The sequence below is a fragment of the Eschrichtius robustus genome, chromosome 14 (assembly GCF_028021215.1).
Source record: "Eschrichtius robustus isolate mEscRob2 chromosome 14, mEscRob2.pri, whole genome shotgun sequence".
In the NCBI taxonomy this organism is placed as follows: domain Eukaryota; kingdom Metazoa; phylum Chordata; class Mammalia; order Artiodactyla; family Eschrichtiidae; genus Eschrichtius; species Eschrichtius robustus.
Genome location: NC_090837.1, coordinates 25,247,079 through 25,263,838, shown reverse-complemented (window position 1 = coordinate 25,263,838; position 16,760 = coordinate 25,247,079). Strand labels below are relative to the sequence as shown.

General features: G+C 49.7%; 1 protein-coding gene across 2 annotated transcripts in view; it reads left to right on the top strand.

The window, feature by feature from the left end:
* Positions 1 to 16,760, top strand: part of MYO18B (myosin XVIIIB) — a 218,080-nt gene that overhangs the window by 41,984 nt on the left and 159,336 nt on the right. For both annotated transcript variants that reach the window (XM_068563218.1, XM_068563217.1), the window contains exons 12-15: positions 7,616 to 7,789; positions 10,885 to 10,975; positions 12,730 to 12,922; positions 16,201 to 16,281. In XM_068563218.1, coding sequence (XP_068419319.1) covers positions 7,616 to 7,789; positions 10,885 to 10,975; positions 12,730 to 12,922; positions 16,201 to 16,281 — 539 coding nt within the window. The remainder of the gene's footprint in view (positions 1 to 7,615; positions 7,790 to 10,884; positions 10,976 to 12,729; positions 12,923 to 16,200; positions 16,282 to 16,760) is intronic.

Here is a 16,760-nt window from a genome sequence, read left to right as displayed (position 1 = left end):
GAGCGCTGCCTTTTCTCGTAGCACCCACAGCCTTTTAGGCTTGTCTGTTCCCTGCAGGTGGCCTCCTGCTTCATAGGCCTCCGAACTGTAAACCTCTGTGTGAGGAAATGTGAACCGGGAGTGCCGGCCTTATAAATAAGTCACATCACGTTCAGTAGTTCGGCAGCAGCATGGCTACTGTCGGAAGGAGAAATAACTTGGTTATTAATAAATGCAGGAGGTCACAGTAATTGATAGCAATTGAACTCACGGTGCATGAGGGGAGAACAGTCGTGTTATTTTTTCCTCTTTCTCTCTTTCTCGGTTTTTTTTTGTATTGAGCATAAAGGGAAAAACCTGCCTTTGCAGGTGGATCTGAGCAGCTCAGAAACTACAGTTCCATAACTTTCCCTTACTCCTTCCTTTTTTTCTTTTTTCTTTTTCTCGTTCCTCCTTTACTCATTCTTCTATTCAAATCCCCGCCTGCCTCTCACCAGCAGAGTGATCTTGGGCAAGTGACTCAGGTAAAGCAGTTTGCCCGCGGTCACCTGGTTAATCGAGGGCTCTCTCAGCTAAGCCAGTATTTCCTAAACCGGTGTCTCCTGGGACATTCGATCAAGATACTCTATAAAAGCATTCCAAGGCCAAATAAGTCTGAACAGAACATCCCCTTCTTGGAGCTTTATATGATAATACTTTAAAGGCTCTGAGTTGGCCCAAAGTTAAGAAACTTGTTTCACCAAAGCGATGCCCACATTGGTATAATGCAGAATTCATTTTTCCCCCGTGACGCTGATGAACGTTCCATGGAACAACCGCTATGAGGAGCCCCTTTGGGAAACTCTGAGCCCCAGCCGTGTGGCTTCTGTGCCCCGCTCCATATCCCTTTGGCCACCCGGGGAGTTTCTGACTCAGCCCTGCCCTTGGTAGCACATTGGCTGGGGCCAGGCCTCACCTCAGATGTGCAGATGGCTTCTGAATGATAGACAAAGGCGCACACACAACAGAGCAGCGTGCCAAGAGCTTGGCTCCCTTTCAGAGAACCTTCTGAGGCCCTCTCTGAGCCTTGGCACTTTAAATGGGTGCAGCTGCTGAGACAAGGGTTCAAGGGGTAGACTTTCATGTGGGAGGTGATCCCAGGAAGTCCTGGGAGGGGCGTGAGGAAGGGAAGTAGGGAAGGAAGGCAGCCAGAAAGAGTGCCACCAAAACCAGCTGCCGCCGTGGGCAACTGGGGCTCCATCCCACTAGGGACCTCTGGGGGGCAGCATAGAGCACGCACCCGAGTTATCGCACTCGGAGGGCCTTACCTTCGTCGCTGCTTGAAGGCCGGGAATGTTAATCCGTGCCACATCCTCCCATGCCCTGTTCTGCAGCAAATGCCAGTACGAGAGAAGGCCCTCAGCTGTAGGGCGCACAGCGAGCGCCAGGGGGTACTCTGGAGAAGCAACAGCCCTGCTCTGGTCCGCCCACCCTGTTGCCTTCTGAAGTCTGCCCCTGTTTCCTTTTGACCTGACCTACAGCCCACGTGTGTGCTCAAGCTAGGTCTAACGTGGGATATTGGGAGTACCAGAGCCGCCCTTAACCCCACGCCATGACCTGGGGGTCCGGGGACCTAGACTCAAGTTCTAGCTCAGCCGTTTACCAGCTGTGTGACTCAAGGCAGGGCGGTGTCCCTTTCTGGGTCTTGGTGGCCTCTACTATAAATCAGGCCTAACAGTATTCAGCCTGCAGACCTCGCAAGGCAGTTGGGAGACCAGCCAAGGTCATACAAGCGTCCTCCCGCTCCGTATAGACACGTCCAGGTGTGCATCCTCCAGGCCATGGCGAGGTGCATGGGCCATTTGCTACTGAGCATAATAATAGAACTGGTATTTTCAAGTAGTTCTTTAATATAGAACTGTTTCAAGGGTGGGCGGTCTTATCAGACATGCATTGTATTTATGTAAATCCAGCCACGCAAAGGCAAATGTGAGGCCAGTGGTTACAGATACATATTTTTTCATATGTCATGGGCCCTAAAGGCAAGCCACCCCTTTCCTTTGGTGTTCCACTGGAGGGGAAGCTGGCAGTGTTGGACTTAGGGAAATATGCTACAGTACTGTACAATTTAAGAGATCCTCAAGGGTAATTTTAAGGGTACTTGATAATTCACCTTAGACTCTGGTTTCAGAACAATACCCCCTTATGAGAGAAAGCTCCGCTGCACGGGCCCATGGTTAGCATATTGAGAGCTGGAGTGAGAAGGCTTGAGTTCAGATCCTGCCTCTGCCACTTACCAGCTGCATGACCTTGGAAGGTCACCCTCTCTGCGGCTCAGTGTTCTCATAAGTCAAGGGGCGATATTAGCATTGACCTCGTAGGGCTGCAGGGAGGGTTAAATGAGGCAGCGGTGTCCAGTGCTCAAGCCCAGTGCCTGGCCCTGGGAAGGGGTACTGTAGGTGCTGCTGTCTGATGCTGTGATGTTAAGGTCGCCTTTGTAATACTGTTGGGCGTTTGCGTTCTGATTCTTTTTTCTTGGATGGGTGAGACAGAGGATAGGTGACGGGTGGGGTACCAGGGAGCATTTCCTGTGGGTCACCATCACATGTCCTTGTGTGGTGTTTGCAGAAGAGGAGGCAGAGGATTCCTAGATGGTGTGCATGAGAAAGCCCATCGCAGAGCCGAACCCTGGGCCCGCCTGCCACGGGGTCCTGTTTCCCACCAGTGACCAGCAGAATGGCTGCAGCCAAACACACATGCCTGAAATGATCTCTGCACTTGGCGTTGGGATCATTCTGGGCACAGCCTCCTCGCCTCCTGCTGTATGGCAAGAAAGCATCCTGATAGAGTGTGTGATCCCCTATGGGGTGGGCTACGAGGCTGGGAAAAATCCACAGACCCTCCCCTCCAAGATTTTTTTGGTCCTGTCTCTCTGTTTCCATCTCTGGCTCGTTGCCTCTCCCTCTCTGTGTCTCTCTGTGTCTCTCTGCCTCCCTCCCTTTTGTTTTATCTTCTATTTGACCTTTCCTGTTAGAGAAGGCGTCTCTAAGGTTCAGATGGGCTGGTTTGTGGGGGAGAGGGAAACACAGTGTTTCTCTCTCCCAAATCTTGGAGATCTGCCACTTTGGGCAGGGCTGGCCATCAGTGAGAAATGTTAATTTCGTCGTTGACTCCTTGTTTCATTTCATCACTCACCATATTAATGTTTATTGAACGCTGCCTGGTGCCAGCTCTCTTAGGCCGGAGCAGTGATCACACAGACCTCTGCTGGCACAGAACAGCGGGCGGCTGCACACGGTGTGACATCAGCACGGGAGGGTGGGGCTCCCCCTCTGCCCCTCACTCCTGGAACCACCTTGGACAGGAGATGAGACCTTACCTACTCCGTTCCATATCTGAATGATCTCAGGGGCTTAGAAGAGGAAAGCGAGGAGGCGGGGGAAGTGCTGGCACAGTGCCTGGCACACGGCACACGCTCCCTGCTTGGTGGCTGTCCTCGTTCGTTTGGTGGTGGCTTCACGGGGGCCGGAGCCCTCTGCGTACTGGCATCTCCGACCTCGGTGGCATTCCGAGGATAGCTCTGTCCCCGGCTTTGGGTAGGTTGGTGGGAAGTGCTGAGCCCAGCGTGTGTCCGCCTTTCCTTGGAGGAGAAACGACCTCGGTGGGCTCAGAGTCCCTGGGCGTGACCGGCATCCGGAGTTCGCCAGTTCGCTATCCCTTCCACACATGCTCTCCGTGAAGCAACAGACAGATCTGCTGGAGGAGTCCCTGCAGCCCCAGGACGGGGCAATCCGGGTTGGGGTGAACGGTGCCCTCTTTGGTTTTGCAGGTGGAGAAGGGAATTCAGATTTGTTCAGCACCTTCTCAGGGCCAGGTGCTCTGCTGAGAACCTCACGTGCCACCATCTCGCCCAGTCCTTGCAGCCCAGCGAAGAGGTGTTTGAGGTTTTATGACTCCGTTTTGCAGATGAAGAAACTGAGGCTCAAAAAGGCTGTGAGACTGGTCCAAGGGCTGCCAGCTGGGAATGACGGGAACGGGACGCAGACCCTGTCTGCTCCGGTGCCTGTGTTCCTGCCCAGTCCCCTTTCTCCTCACCGCAGGTGCTGCCCCAGGGCTCTCAGCCTCCACTGAGAAGGCGTGGCCTCCACCCAGGTCTGGACGAAGACGGAGGGGCCCATGGGGTTGGATTTGGTGCCTGGCCAGCCTTCGGGAGCTGGAAGCAGAAATACATTTTCCCGGCAGAGCTCCCATGTGCCTCCTGGGTTTCACCAGCGGGCTGCTGCTCAGCGCATTTGGAAATATGCCCCTTAAGTCAGGCGGGACCTCGAGAGTCCTGCCCAGTCCACTTCCTGCTCCTCTTTTCAGAAACAACCATTGCCGAGCCCCTTCATGAGCTCTCCCCAGCTCAGCGAGGCTATAGGTCACTGTGGGCAGAGTGTGGGAGACTGTTTCAGAGGGTGGCAGTGGAGGTGACGGGGCAGGAGAGGGGCAGGACGTTGCCCACCTAGACAGTCATCTCCTGTTTAATTCACTTTCAACCCCATCACAGGAAGAAGGAAATCTCATTCAGGGCTAGTAGCCTTTAACTCCTCTCTGTAATACTTGCTAATCTCCCTTTTTCAACAAAGAGAAAGCAGACCTCAGACTCCCAGGTAACTGTATCTAATTAGAATCTAATGGTATTTCTGTGCGCATATTGTATTTATTTCTACTTTCTATTTGTGACAAGTGATAACAGTGTTGGTTCAGAAACTGGCCCCCACTGTGGTGGAGAGCAGGGAGAGAGTGAAGAAAGAGGCAGCCACTCCAGATTGGTGGGTGGCAGGTGTAATATGCAAGGGAACTGACATACAGGGCTTGTCTTGGATGCTGCAAGAAGGGTAGGTCTCCACCCCCGCCTGCCAGAGTCTTAAAGTTTATAGAGGCCGGAACTGGGCTCAGTCACGGAGACCTTCTGGATGGTCTCAGTAACACCCCGCTCTCTCAAGGCTGTGTCCTTGTAACAGCTCCCACCGTGGGAGTGGGGGAGGGGATGGATGTACATTCCAAGGGCAGGGGAGGGGGTGAGGAGCTTCTAATTGCCCAGGGCCAGCTCGCAGGTCACCTGGTGGTCATATCCTCTCAATGACCTCCTTCAACAAATGGGTTCTTGTTTAAGTTAGTGCTATAACATTTCCTTTCACAAGGTATTTATGTACGTGAAAAAGATTAGTGAGTCCATTTAAAAGAAAGTCCTATCTAGGGACACAAGGATTTGACAAATTTCCTAAAGGTGACATTGGAAGGATTGAGTTTGGGGAAATAGTTCTTCCACTTAGCCTGATTTCTGGTGAGTTTTCCGAATCAGTTTTCTCATCTGTAAAATGGGAATAATACTGCTTTCGAGGACTTCTGTGAAGATTCAATAATAGTAATAATAATAAGTAATTACAACTTGCATGTATTGGGTTTTTTTCTGTGTCACACCTGGAACTTCAAGACAGGCTTTCTGTCTCCAAAAGCCATGAGCTGAACAAAGATGACATGTTGAATAAAATGGGGTCAGTGAGTGGTAACTGCTATCATCACCATCACCACCATCATCACCACCATCATCATCATCATCTCATCATCTCCACCATCACCTCCACCATCATCACCACGTCATCACCACCATTGTTCCCTTCTTCACCATTTTTTAAAGTGGCAGGGGAGTTTCCTGGTGGCTCAGTGGTTAAGAATCCGCCTGCCAATGCAGGGGACATGGGTTCGATCCCTGGTCCGGGAAGATCTCAGATGCTGCAGAGCAACTAAGCCCATGCGCCACAACTACTGAGCATGCGCTCTAGAGCCCGTGAGCCACAACTACTGAAGCCCACGCACTCTAGGGCCCAGGTGCCGCAACTACTGAACCCATATGTTGCAGCTACTGAAGCCCATGCACCTAGAGCCCATGCTCCGCAACAAGAGAAGCCACTGCAATGAGAAGTCCAAGCACCGCAACGAAGAGTAGGCTTGCTCACCGCAACTAGAGGAAGCCTGCGCGCAGCAACGAAGACCCAGTGCAGCCAAAAAAAAAATTAATTAATTAAAAAAAATTAAAATAAAGTGGCAGGACTTTTTTACTAGCCATGTAACCTCTCTGATAAAGCTGAGATTCAGTCTCTAAAATGGAGGTAATGAAATGCTGTTCTTGAGATAATCGTGCTGTATAACTGGCATGTAGGAGGACTCGATAAGCAGTGGCCAGAGCTCCTCCTTCCTGGGTATTGTCAAGGCCCCAGATAAAGTCTTTTTCCAAATTTCCAAATTTGTCTTAAACCAGGCAGATTCTTTAAGATGTCTGTTTGAAGAGTTGGGCCCTTATGATCTCTTTCTCATGGATTGAGAAATCTCTGTTGGCAGCTGTGATTCTTATTTCAAAGAAGGAAACACATTTATGGGAAGATAGGAGTTGGGAGAAAATTACTTAAGGATGGAACTAGTGTTTGCTTTAGTAAGTCATTATTTTTTAAAATTTGGATTACAAAGTTAGTGCAGAACCACTGCAGAAAGTTTGGAAAATAAAAAATTCCCCTACCCTGTGATTGTTCGTATTTGGATATATTTCCTTTTTGTTATTTTTTTTAATAGTAGTTTAGACTGACTTACACAATTGATGTCATACTGTGGCGTGATTTTCTAGCCCATTTCATTTAACATTTTGAATATAAGAATTGACCATGTTGTACGGTCTTTGTTGCTGATATTAAGTGGCATTATACTAGTCCATAGAGAGGTTCCCCATTGCTTCTCCAACCTCGTCTGGTTACTCCCCTCCCCGCTTACATCCCAGCCACGCTGACCTTCTTGGCACTTCCCTAACACATCATGCTCATTCCTGCCTCAGGGCCTTTGCACCACCTCCTCCTTCTGCCTCTAAAGCACTTACCTGGTTCTTTGTGTGGCCAGCTCCTTCTCATCTTTCATACCCCCAGTCCACCTATCACATCCTCGTATAGAGCCGCCTCTGACCACCGTGCATCCATAGCCACTCCCTCAGTTTCTCTTGACCCCATCACCCTGTTTTATTTTCTCCTTAGAGGGAAAAAAATAACTTTATAATTTCATCACCTGAAATATTTATTTATTTGCTTACTTGTTTATCGTCTCCCTCTCTCAAAAGACTGTAAGCTCCGTGAGGGCAGACACTTTGTCTGTCTTGCTCATCACCGATTTCCCAGAGGCTGACACGGTGCCTGTCCCATAGTAAGAGCTCCAGAAATATGTATTGAATAAAGAGGAGGGTGGTTAGATGGTTGGATATGTGGCTGGGTGGGTAGTTGAGTGGCTAGGTTAGTGGGTGGCAAGGGTGGTGGTTGGATAGGTCAGTGGGTATGTGGGTGGGTAAGTCATACGCTTACTGACCATTCCCCAGTCCCACGTTTAGAGAGTTCCTCATGATATTTTTAATTGCTTTGGGAAAGTGAGCAATGCAAATGGCAGGGAAATAGGACAAACATGTCTCTTGGGAAAGCGTCTCCTGCCCAGGGCCATCAGCTGGGGACCCAGGCCTGGGCAGTTGTTCAGGCTCTTGCGGAGGGTGGGAGGTGGCAAGATTCTCCGAGGTGTTCTTGGTCGCCCGCCCACCACCCGCCCGGGACCTCACCACCCTCCTCCTGCTCTGTCCCCTGCACAGTGGGCCGGAAGCAGTTCATGCACTTCGAGTCGGCCAACCACGCAGCAGAGGCCCTGGGCTGCGAGTATGAGGAGCTGAACACGGCCACCTTCAAGCACCACCTGCGACAGATCATTGAGCAAGTGACGTCTGGGCCAAGCCGCCGGGGCCCGGAGGATGAGGAGGCCAGCTCAGGTACCGCACTGCTGCCTCTCTGGGTGGGCTGTGTCCCTGCGGGGCCAGCCCCTGGGGACACACCAGCATCCTTTCCCTATCCATCGAGGATTTACTGAGGGTCTACGGTGTGCAGACCTTCTAGGTGCAAGGGAAGCCACTCCCCTGGAAATGGACTTGGCTCCTTCTGGCACTGTGCTTATGGTCAGATAGTTAGCTCTGCCCAGGGGTCAAAGGCTGCTGAAACCCAGGAGGGGGCCCTGTGCTGCAAAGAGGGGATGCTGTGGTTGGTGCCGAGGGACCAACGCGTTTCCAGTGGATGTTGTATCTGCTGAGCCCCTACGCTGTAGACAGAAGACTCACCTTCCACTTTGAGGAACAGAAGTAAGGCCAGGATGGTTGGCCCAGCTGGGAGGACAGTAGATAAGGTTGGAGAGCTCAGTGGGGTCAGGTCACATAATAGTCTGTAAACTAGGGGTTTTCTGCTCAGACCAAGGGAAGCCATGGAGGCACACAGGCAGGGGAATGGCATGATTTGTTTTATTCTTCATGAAGCTCAGCCTGGAGGAAGATCAGGGAATGAGTGGGAATGGGTACAAGTCACCTTGGTGAGGTGATGGAGGTGGGAACAGATGGGATGAGGTGGACCAGTTCAAGGTCTAGTTTACAGTTAGAGCTGATGGCATGGGCTCTAGGTGGAAGCGAGGGGCCAGGACACCTTCTAGGACTTTGGCCTGAGCAGCAGGAGGAATGGGAGTGCTTGAAAAGACCTGGGGGAAAAACAGGAGCTTTGTACTGCACCTGCTAGAGTGAGGTCTGCTGAGTGCCAAGTCCGCAGCCTCTGCAGCCAGATGCTTTGGCTGCAGAAGGTGAGGGCGGAGGGACCCCTTGGAGCCCCAGGGTTCACTGAAAACTCTCCAAGAGTAGCTCTCCCAGAGACCACAGAGTCTGGGCTTAGTGGGTAGCAGTGTTTGGAACTGTGGTTTTGGGGTCCATCTCTTAGAGGCCCCTCGGATTCCCGTGGCTGCTCCACCTGCCAGGGACTTCAGCTTGATGGCTGATGTCACTGAGACTCCACTGCCTTCCAGGTCTGTGCCCTGGTGTAAGCTGGGGTCTGCTTAATGGTTACAGCTCCTCTCGGACACAGACACACACACATACCATGCACAGGCACGCGCACACATGCATGTGCGTGCACCATCACATGCACACAATGCACATATGCACACACGAGCACAGACGCATGCACACGCTGCTTGGTGAAGCTGAGTCACCCTCTCAGGCTGAGGTCTCAAGGGTAGATGTTAAGCAGGCAGGGGACCGGCAAGCTTATGAGAGATGCTGGGAGGCTGTGGGTTGCCTAGCAACGACCCAGGTTGGGGGCAGAGTTAAAGCAGGGACGGGAAATGCTTTGGGGTTGCAGTGGGCTGCCTGGAATGTACGAGCAGAACTGTTTCTCTAGGCACTGGTGCGTGTAGATTTGGAAATTGTGTTTCCAATTCTGTGGATGGAACCAAAACCTAAGGGTCAATATTTGTGATCTGAGCCCTCCACTCCTTATCCCGCTTTGCTCAGTGACCCCTAATCAAGGCTGGCTGTTCTAATGGGACCAGTGTGTGTGTTTGTACAAAATTGGGGCCGCCATTATCATAATTTTCTAAGCTTTGTTTATTCCTCCTAACACTATAGGCAGGCACTTTTCCATCTCATTCAGTATTCTTCTAGACCTGACTTTAAATATTCCTTTGTACGGATGGACTACAAATTATCTAACCCATTTCCTATTGTTGGATGTCCAGGTTGTCTCAAAAAAGTGATTTTTTTTTTTGCCAATTTAAGCAACAATTGGGGGACCATACATACTTAGAAATCTTTGTTTCTCTGAATTATTTCATTAGAATAAAATCCTAAGAGTGAAGTTATTAAGTCCAAGTATATGAACATGTTATGGCTTCTACTATAAAATTGCCAAATTTCCCTCTAGAAAGAGGGAACAACAGATATTTACTGAGTAACTACTATGTGTCAGGAATTGGGGTTTTGGAGCCAGCAAACCCAGAGGTAGTCCTCATCCTCAGGGCGCTCCCTGCCTGGGTGGTGGGTGGGGGAGACACAGGTTAACGAAATAACCACAAAGTACAGATGTGCTGTGGTCAGTGCTGTAAAATCAGGGTAGATCTGTCCTCCTGTGTCCGGTTTACTTCACTTAGCATGACGTCCTCCAGGTTCATCCTCCGTATTGTAGCAAATGGCAGGATTTCCTTCTTTTTTTTTTTTACTATTGAATAATATACTACTCACATCAGAAATCTCAAAAAGTCAAACTCATAGAGGCAGAGAGTAGAATGGTGGTTACCAGGGCGGTGGAGGGAGGGGGAAATGGGACATTTTGATCAAAGGGCACATAGTTTTATTGAAGATGAATAAATCCTAGAGGGTACATGAATAAAATGATCAGTAGATGAATATCTCTACTGTACAGCAAAGTCCCTATAGTTAACAATACCGTATTCTATACTTAAAAATTTGTTAATCTTATGTTAAAAGTTCCTATCTCGTGTGCACGCATACACGCACGCACGCACACACACACACATGCACACACAAAGAGGGAGGGAAGAAACTTTTAGAGGTGATGGTTATGTTTGTGGTGTGTTTATGGTGATGGTGTCATGGGTGTATACTTCAAACTCATCAGGATGTATACATTAAAAATGTACAGGTTTTTTGGTATGTCAATCATCACTTCAGTTTGAAAAATAAATAAAATTTTCAAAAAAGCAAGGTAGACCTGGGAATTGGCTTAATGGGTTGGTGGTGATGGTCAAGGCAGGCTTCCCTGAGGAGGTGGCATTGGGTTGAGCCCTGAGGGTTGAGCAGGAGATCACAATGGAGGTTAGGGAGGTAGGGCCAGGTTACACAGGACCCTGGAAGACTTGGTAAGACACTTGAACTTGGTCCTAAGAACGTAAGTAATTTCAGCAGTAGGGGGACGTGTGTGTGCGCGTTGGGGGAAGATGCGCTAAGGCCAGTAGTGATGGCATTGGAGCGACGTCCTCGGCCCCAGGCAAGGTCCTGACCACGGGGTGCCAACCCCCCCCTCTTCCCCACTGTAGGGCTCAAGATGACAGGAGTGGAGTGTGTGGAGGGCATGGCCTCGGGCCTGTACCAAGAGGTCTTTGCCGCCGTGGTCTCGCTCATCAACAGGTAATGGCAACCTTCTCTCGGTTACAGAGGCGGCCTCTTTGCAGTGTATGAACGAGCCCAAGCCCGGGGAGATTAGCAGAGTGGAGTTTTGTTGAGCCGGAGAGGGGGTTGTTGAGCCATGTCTTATGGTGCTGGGTTTAAATTCCACCTTGGCCACCCGTGGGCTGTGTGACTTTGGCGAATCAGTTCACCTCTCTGACCTCCCCTTCTGCATCTGTAAAAATGGCTCTTTCCTTCAGGGTCACTGCAAGGATTAAAAGAAATCACTAAAAAATTAAACAATAAAGTAAAAAAAGAACTAGTGTCTGTAAACAACTCTTCCTAATCGTGATCCTAAAATACTGCAGGTATCTGCAGGTAGTACGGCCGGGAGCCTCTGTCCTCTATCGTGCTGAGTGCTGCTGAGCCCTGGGGAATCTTTAAGCAGTTCTAGTGAGGCCAAACCAGAGCTGGGCCAAGGGCTTCCCTCCCTCCTCTGTGAAAGCAGGAGGCGTAATTAGGCTTCTGACATCCTGTTAAGGGGATGAGGCTGGCGTGTAGCAACAGTGCAAGTGGGGTTCTCCACAGACACAGAATCGGCTCCCTCTCTTGCTGCTGGAGTAATTACCCTCTGAGACCACAGACACGTTATCTAGAAACCAGGGGGATCATGCGTGCTTAGGGGAAGAAGTATTGATTGGTGAACTGCCAGTGGAGGGCGGCTGCTTCAGCCTGCAGAGGGCGGCTGCTTCCTGGTTGGTTCTGGGAGCCTGCCTCCATAAAGTGGGTGTATTGGTGAGAACGATACCCACTGTGCTCACGTTTATGAGCACCTCGCAGGCGTCTGGCTTTCTGAACATTAACTGATTTAATCTTCATGCATGTCTATGTGGTGGCTGATCTTATTGGCCCCACTTTACAGATGGAAAACCTCAGCAAGTAACAGCAAAGAGCTCAGGTTCAAACTAAGGGCCCTCCAAAGTGTATAGCTGGTCATGCTAATGATAATAATAGCAGAAAACACTTACCGCTTTGCCACGTTCAGAGCCGTGGATGTCTTACCACATCCAACCCTCCCAACGGCCTTCTAAGTTCATCTCCGTCATTAGCCCTTTCACAGCTGAGTTTCAGAGAGGTCAGGCAACTCTCCCAAGACACACAGCCCCTCCGTGGCTGAGCGAGGGTTGGAGCCCACATGTGAATTTCTCCAGAGTCTCTTAACTCCTGCTTTTTGATGTGAATAATCCCTTTTCTGTCCCCCTGATAGATTTGTCAAGAGGCTCCAAGGAGGTGATGGCTTGAGAGATCTTTGTAAACTGAGGCAGGCACTGAACAAAATTGTTTTTCTATAGCAGCGTGTCACTAAGCAAGAAAAGGAGACTCTAGTCTTAACTTTCTGGCCAATTCGTGGTGCAACCTTAAGCAAGTCATTTCTCTCCTCTGGGCCTGGTAGAGAGAGCACATTTCCTGAAGGCCTGTGGTGTCCATGGGAGGCACTTTCCATACTTCAACTCCTTCTCTTCTTACTGCAGCCCCTGGGGTCATCCTACTCATCCCTACCACCATTTAACAGTGGGGGGAACCCATGCTCAGAGAGGTTAAGTAACTTTCCCAAGGTCACACAGCCTGCAAGTGGTGAGATCTGCTGGATCTGCAGACCCGCCCAGCATGCTGCTCCGGTTTCTCCATCTCTGCGATGCAAGGGTGCGGGAGGCTTGGACCAGCGGGGTTCTAAGAGTCCATGTCCTCTCGGGGCCCCTCTCCTTTCCCCCCAGATCCTTCTCCTCCCACCACCTCTCCATGGCCTCCATCATGGTGGTGGACTCTCCAGGCTTTCAGAACCCCCGGCACCAGGGCAAAGACCGGGCCGCCACCTTTGAGGAGCTGTGCCACAATTACGCTCACGAGCGCTTGCAGCTGCTTTTCTACCAGCGGACCTTTGTCTCAACGCTGGAGCGATTCCGAGAGGTATGGCTGGACTGGGGCGGGGCCTTCGCAGGGCCTCAGTGAGGGCGTGAGGCTGGGCGGGGCAGGGGAGGGGGTGGTTGTCTGGTCCTCCGGTAGGTTTTAGCTTCATCCTGTCTGCTCTGTCGATGATTAAAACCCAAACTCCAGGCCTGGCTCCTGGGCCTCTGCTGCTCCCCTGTCTCCCTCTACAGCCCAGTCTCCAGCCACGGCCCCTGCGCCTTACAGTCCAGAACTTGGGGTTCCGCAGGCCTCGCTCCCACAGCTGTCCCTTGTTTGTGCTGACCTCTTCCTCCTCGCCCGCATACCCAAGCTGAATCCTCCTCCAACCGTTAGTTTGCATCTTCCCCGTGGAAGGCCCTTCGTGCCCGGTTGTGGGTGAAAATAGTGGGTTTGCACACCTTTTGGATCATAATGTGGGAGCATCTAGGAAAGGTGAAGATGCAGTTCCCTTTCTACGAGGCCCCCCGGAGAAACTCTGTATGTGTGAACCAGGAAACCTGTACAGGCACGTCCCTGCCTGCCCTCCTTTACTTATACTTAAAAAAAGTTTTTGAACTATAACATTTACACAGATGAGTGCCTGAATCAGAAGTGTACAGCTTAGTGAATTTGTCCAACCATGCACACTCATTGCAGCTACCACCCAGGATAAAAGGAGAGAACATCGCCAGCACCCCAGACGCCCCCTAGCATCTGCTCCCTCCTTCCTCCCTGAAGGGGACCCCTTTGGCTCCAGCAAGTGCTAATGGCAAAATATGAGAAATGATCATATTGTTTATTAGTAAGATAATGGGTATTGAAATTATGGTCATTTCTTTGGTTGGAGCCCACACAGCAATAAACATGAAAACATCAATATGAATAAATCTTAAACACATGGCATTGCTGAGACCTGGGGTCTCACTCTAACTCTGTCACTTATTGGCTGTGTGGCCTTAGGAAAGTCACTCACCCTCTCTGAACCTCAATTTCATCACATGTAAAATAGAAATAGCAATACTCCTGTATCAGTTACCATTTCCCGCAATCATTCTGCATAATAAACTATCCCAACACGTAGTAGCTTAAAAAATAACCTTTTGTTATTGCTCACAGGTCTCTGGGTTGCCTAGGTAGCTCTTCTGGTCTTGGCTGGGAGAGCATGTGCCTGTGGTCAGAGGCAGGTTGGGTAGGTGGCTCTTGGCTGGCTCTCCCCTGTGTCTGGGGGTCAGCTGGCCATGAGCTGATCCAGGCAGCCCTTTGGCTAGGATGACTCACCTGTGTTCCAGGAGTGCCCTGTCCTCCAGCGGGTTAGCTCAGGCTGTTCTCGTGGCGCTGGGCAGGGGTCCAAGAGAGCGAGCAGGAGTGCTCAGGGCCCCTTGGGACCGAGACTTGGAACTGGCAACGTCACCTCTGCTCTATTCAGTTGGTCACAGCAAGTCCAAGGCTGAGCCCTGACTCACGGGGCGGGGAAATGGCGTCCACTTTTTGATGGGAGAAACTTCCATATCTGTACAGAGAGTGTGGATACGGGGAAGGGGAGAGGTGGCGGTTATTTTCACAGTCATTTTTACCGTACTGCCTAAAGGCGCTATTTGGAGCATTTGATGAAGTGGGATAGAAAATGCGTAATCTGTATTAGGCATTCCACATATGGTAGCAGCCATCATATTTTTTTTCCCATAATATTTCACTTATTTCTGATGATCAAAGTAAAACATGTTTTTTATTTAAAAACTGGAAAGTGCGTATAAGTGTCAAGAAGCGGAAAACACAATCTCTTTTAGCCCCACCACCCAGAGGCAACCACTGTTACCACTGTCTGTATCTTATACCAGCCATTTTTCCATATATGGTCGTCTCTACGGATTTCCCATCCATCTGTACCCACGAGTTTGTAGTGTTTTTCCTCGTAGCGTTATGTTATTCACATTTCCTCACTCCATTCACAGCTCTTAGTAAGGATGCATGTTTGTGGTTATGTCTGACTCTATCTGAACTCTCTTTTGGCCATCTGGGTTATTTCCACGTTTATGCTGTTATAAACAACACTGTGATGAACATCTTTGAGCATAGCATTATCTGGATGTTTCTGGTTACTTTTATATGCCAACTGTTATTATCCATAGTTTTTTTGCTCCATCCAGCACCCAGCACCCAGCACTCAGCCCAGCACTTATTAGGTACTCAGTAAATATTAGAAAAGTTTGCCCTGAATTATCAGTTCCTGATAAAGCTCTCACCATGATTGCTGACCACCCTGAGGAACAATATCAGGATATTATTAGGATGCTGGTCTGTATCCTTTCTTCTCACACAAAGGCTAAGGGGTGATGATAAAAAACAAATAAACAAAGAACCCGATTAAAAATGGGCAAAGGAGTTGAATAGATATTTCTCCAAAGAAGATATACAGATGGTCCATAAATACACGAAAAGATGTTCAGCATCACTAGTTCAGGGAAATGCAAATCAAAACCACATTGAGATACCATTTCACACCCACTAGACTAAAAAAAGTAAGAAGTGTTGGGGAGGATGTAGAGAAGCTGGAACCCTTGTGCACAATAAAAATGGTGCAGCTGCTGTGGGATACAGTATGGTGTTTTCTCAAAAAATTAAAAATAGAACTATCATTTGATCCAGCAATTCCACTTCTGGGTATCTACCCAAAAGAATTTCAAGCAAGGTCTTGAAGAGATATTTGTACGCCCGTGTTCACAGCAGTATCGTTTGTAATAGCCAAAAGGTAGAAGCAACCCAAGTGTCCATCAGTGAATGAATGGATAAAGAAATGTGATCTATTCACACAAGGGGCTATTATTCAACCATAAAAAGGAAGGAAATTCTGACACATGCTACGACTGGATGAACCTTGAGGACATTATGCTAAGTGTGCAATAACCCAGTCACAAAAGGACAAATCCTGTACGATTCTGTTCATACGAGATATTTATAGTAGTCAGATTCATAGACACAGAAATAGGGAGAGGGAAATGGGGAGTTAGTGTTTAATGGGTACAGAGTTTCAGTTTTGCAAGGTGAGAAACGTTTTGGAGATGGATGATAGTGACAGTTACACAACAGTGTGAATGTACTTTACACCAATGAACGATGCACTTAAAAATGATTTAAATGTTAAATTTTATGCCACGTCTACTCTTACCACAATTAAAAAATAATGATAAAAAATGGCCAAAGTGTGACGACGAAAGTCCTCACTTTTCTTTCCTCCTTCAGAAGCTTCTTCCCCTTCAGCTCACGGAAGGAGCTAACGCTGAACTTCTGTGACTTTCTAGGAAGATGTTCCTGTGCAGTTTGACCTCCCGGAGCCGTCCCTGGGGACCACGGTGGCTGCTGTGGATCAGAGTCCCTCGCAGGTAACACAGCCTCTCAGATGCCGCACGGCCTTTTTAGAAATCCTGGCAGATTTGAGCCTTTGAGCTACTAGATCTCAAAGCTGCCTGCACCTAGCGTGACCCAGGGATTGTTAAAAACACTGACGCCTGGGACCCACTCCCCGATTCTGCATTGATTGGTCTGGGGGGTGTGGCCTGGGCAAAGAATATTTACATCCCATCAGGTTGCGAATCTGAGTCTGCGTCTTAGAACGCACCCACACCTGGGCTGTGGTCTGAGGTGAGGGGAGTCCAGGGCCGGTGCCCAGTGGTCTCCAGCCACTGTCACCTGGAAAGATGGGTTGTTCAGACGAAGGTGCTGTGCCCAGCAGAGACTGGGACAGTAGGGGCCCCTGGGGGATGGAGAGCGGGGGTGATGGTGGATCCAGGCTCTTGAGCTCCTTGGAGGCAGACAGGCTTTAGTTTGGGGGATACCTGAGTCTTTATCTCCCTTTCCCCAG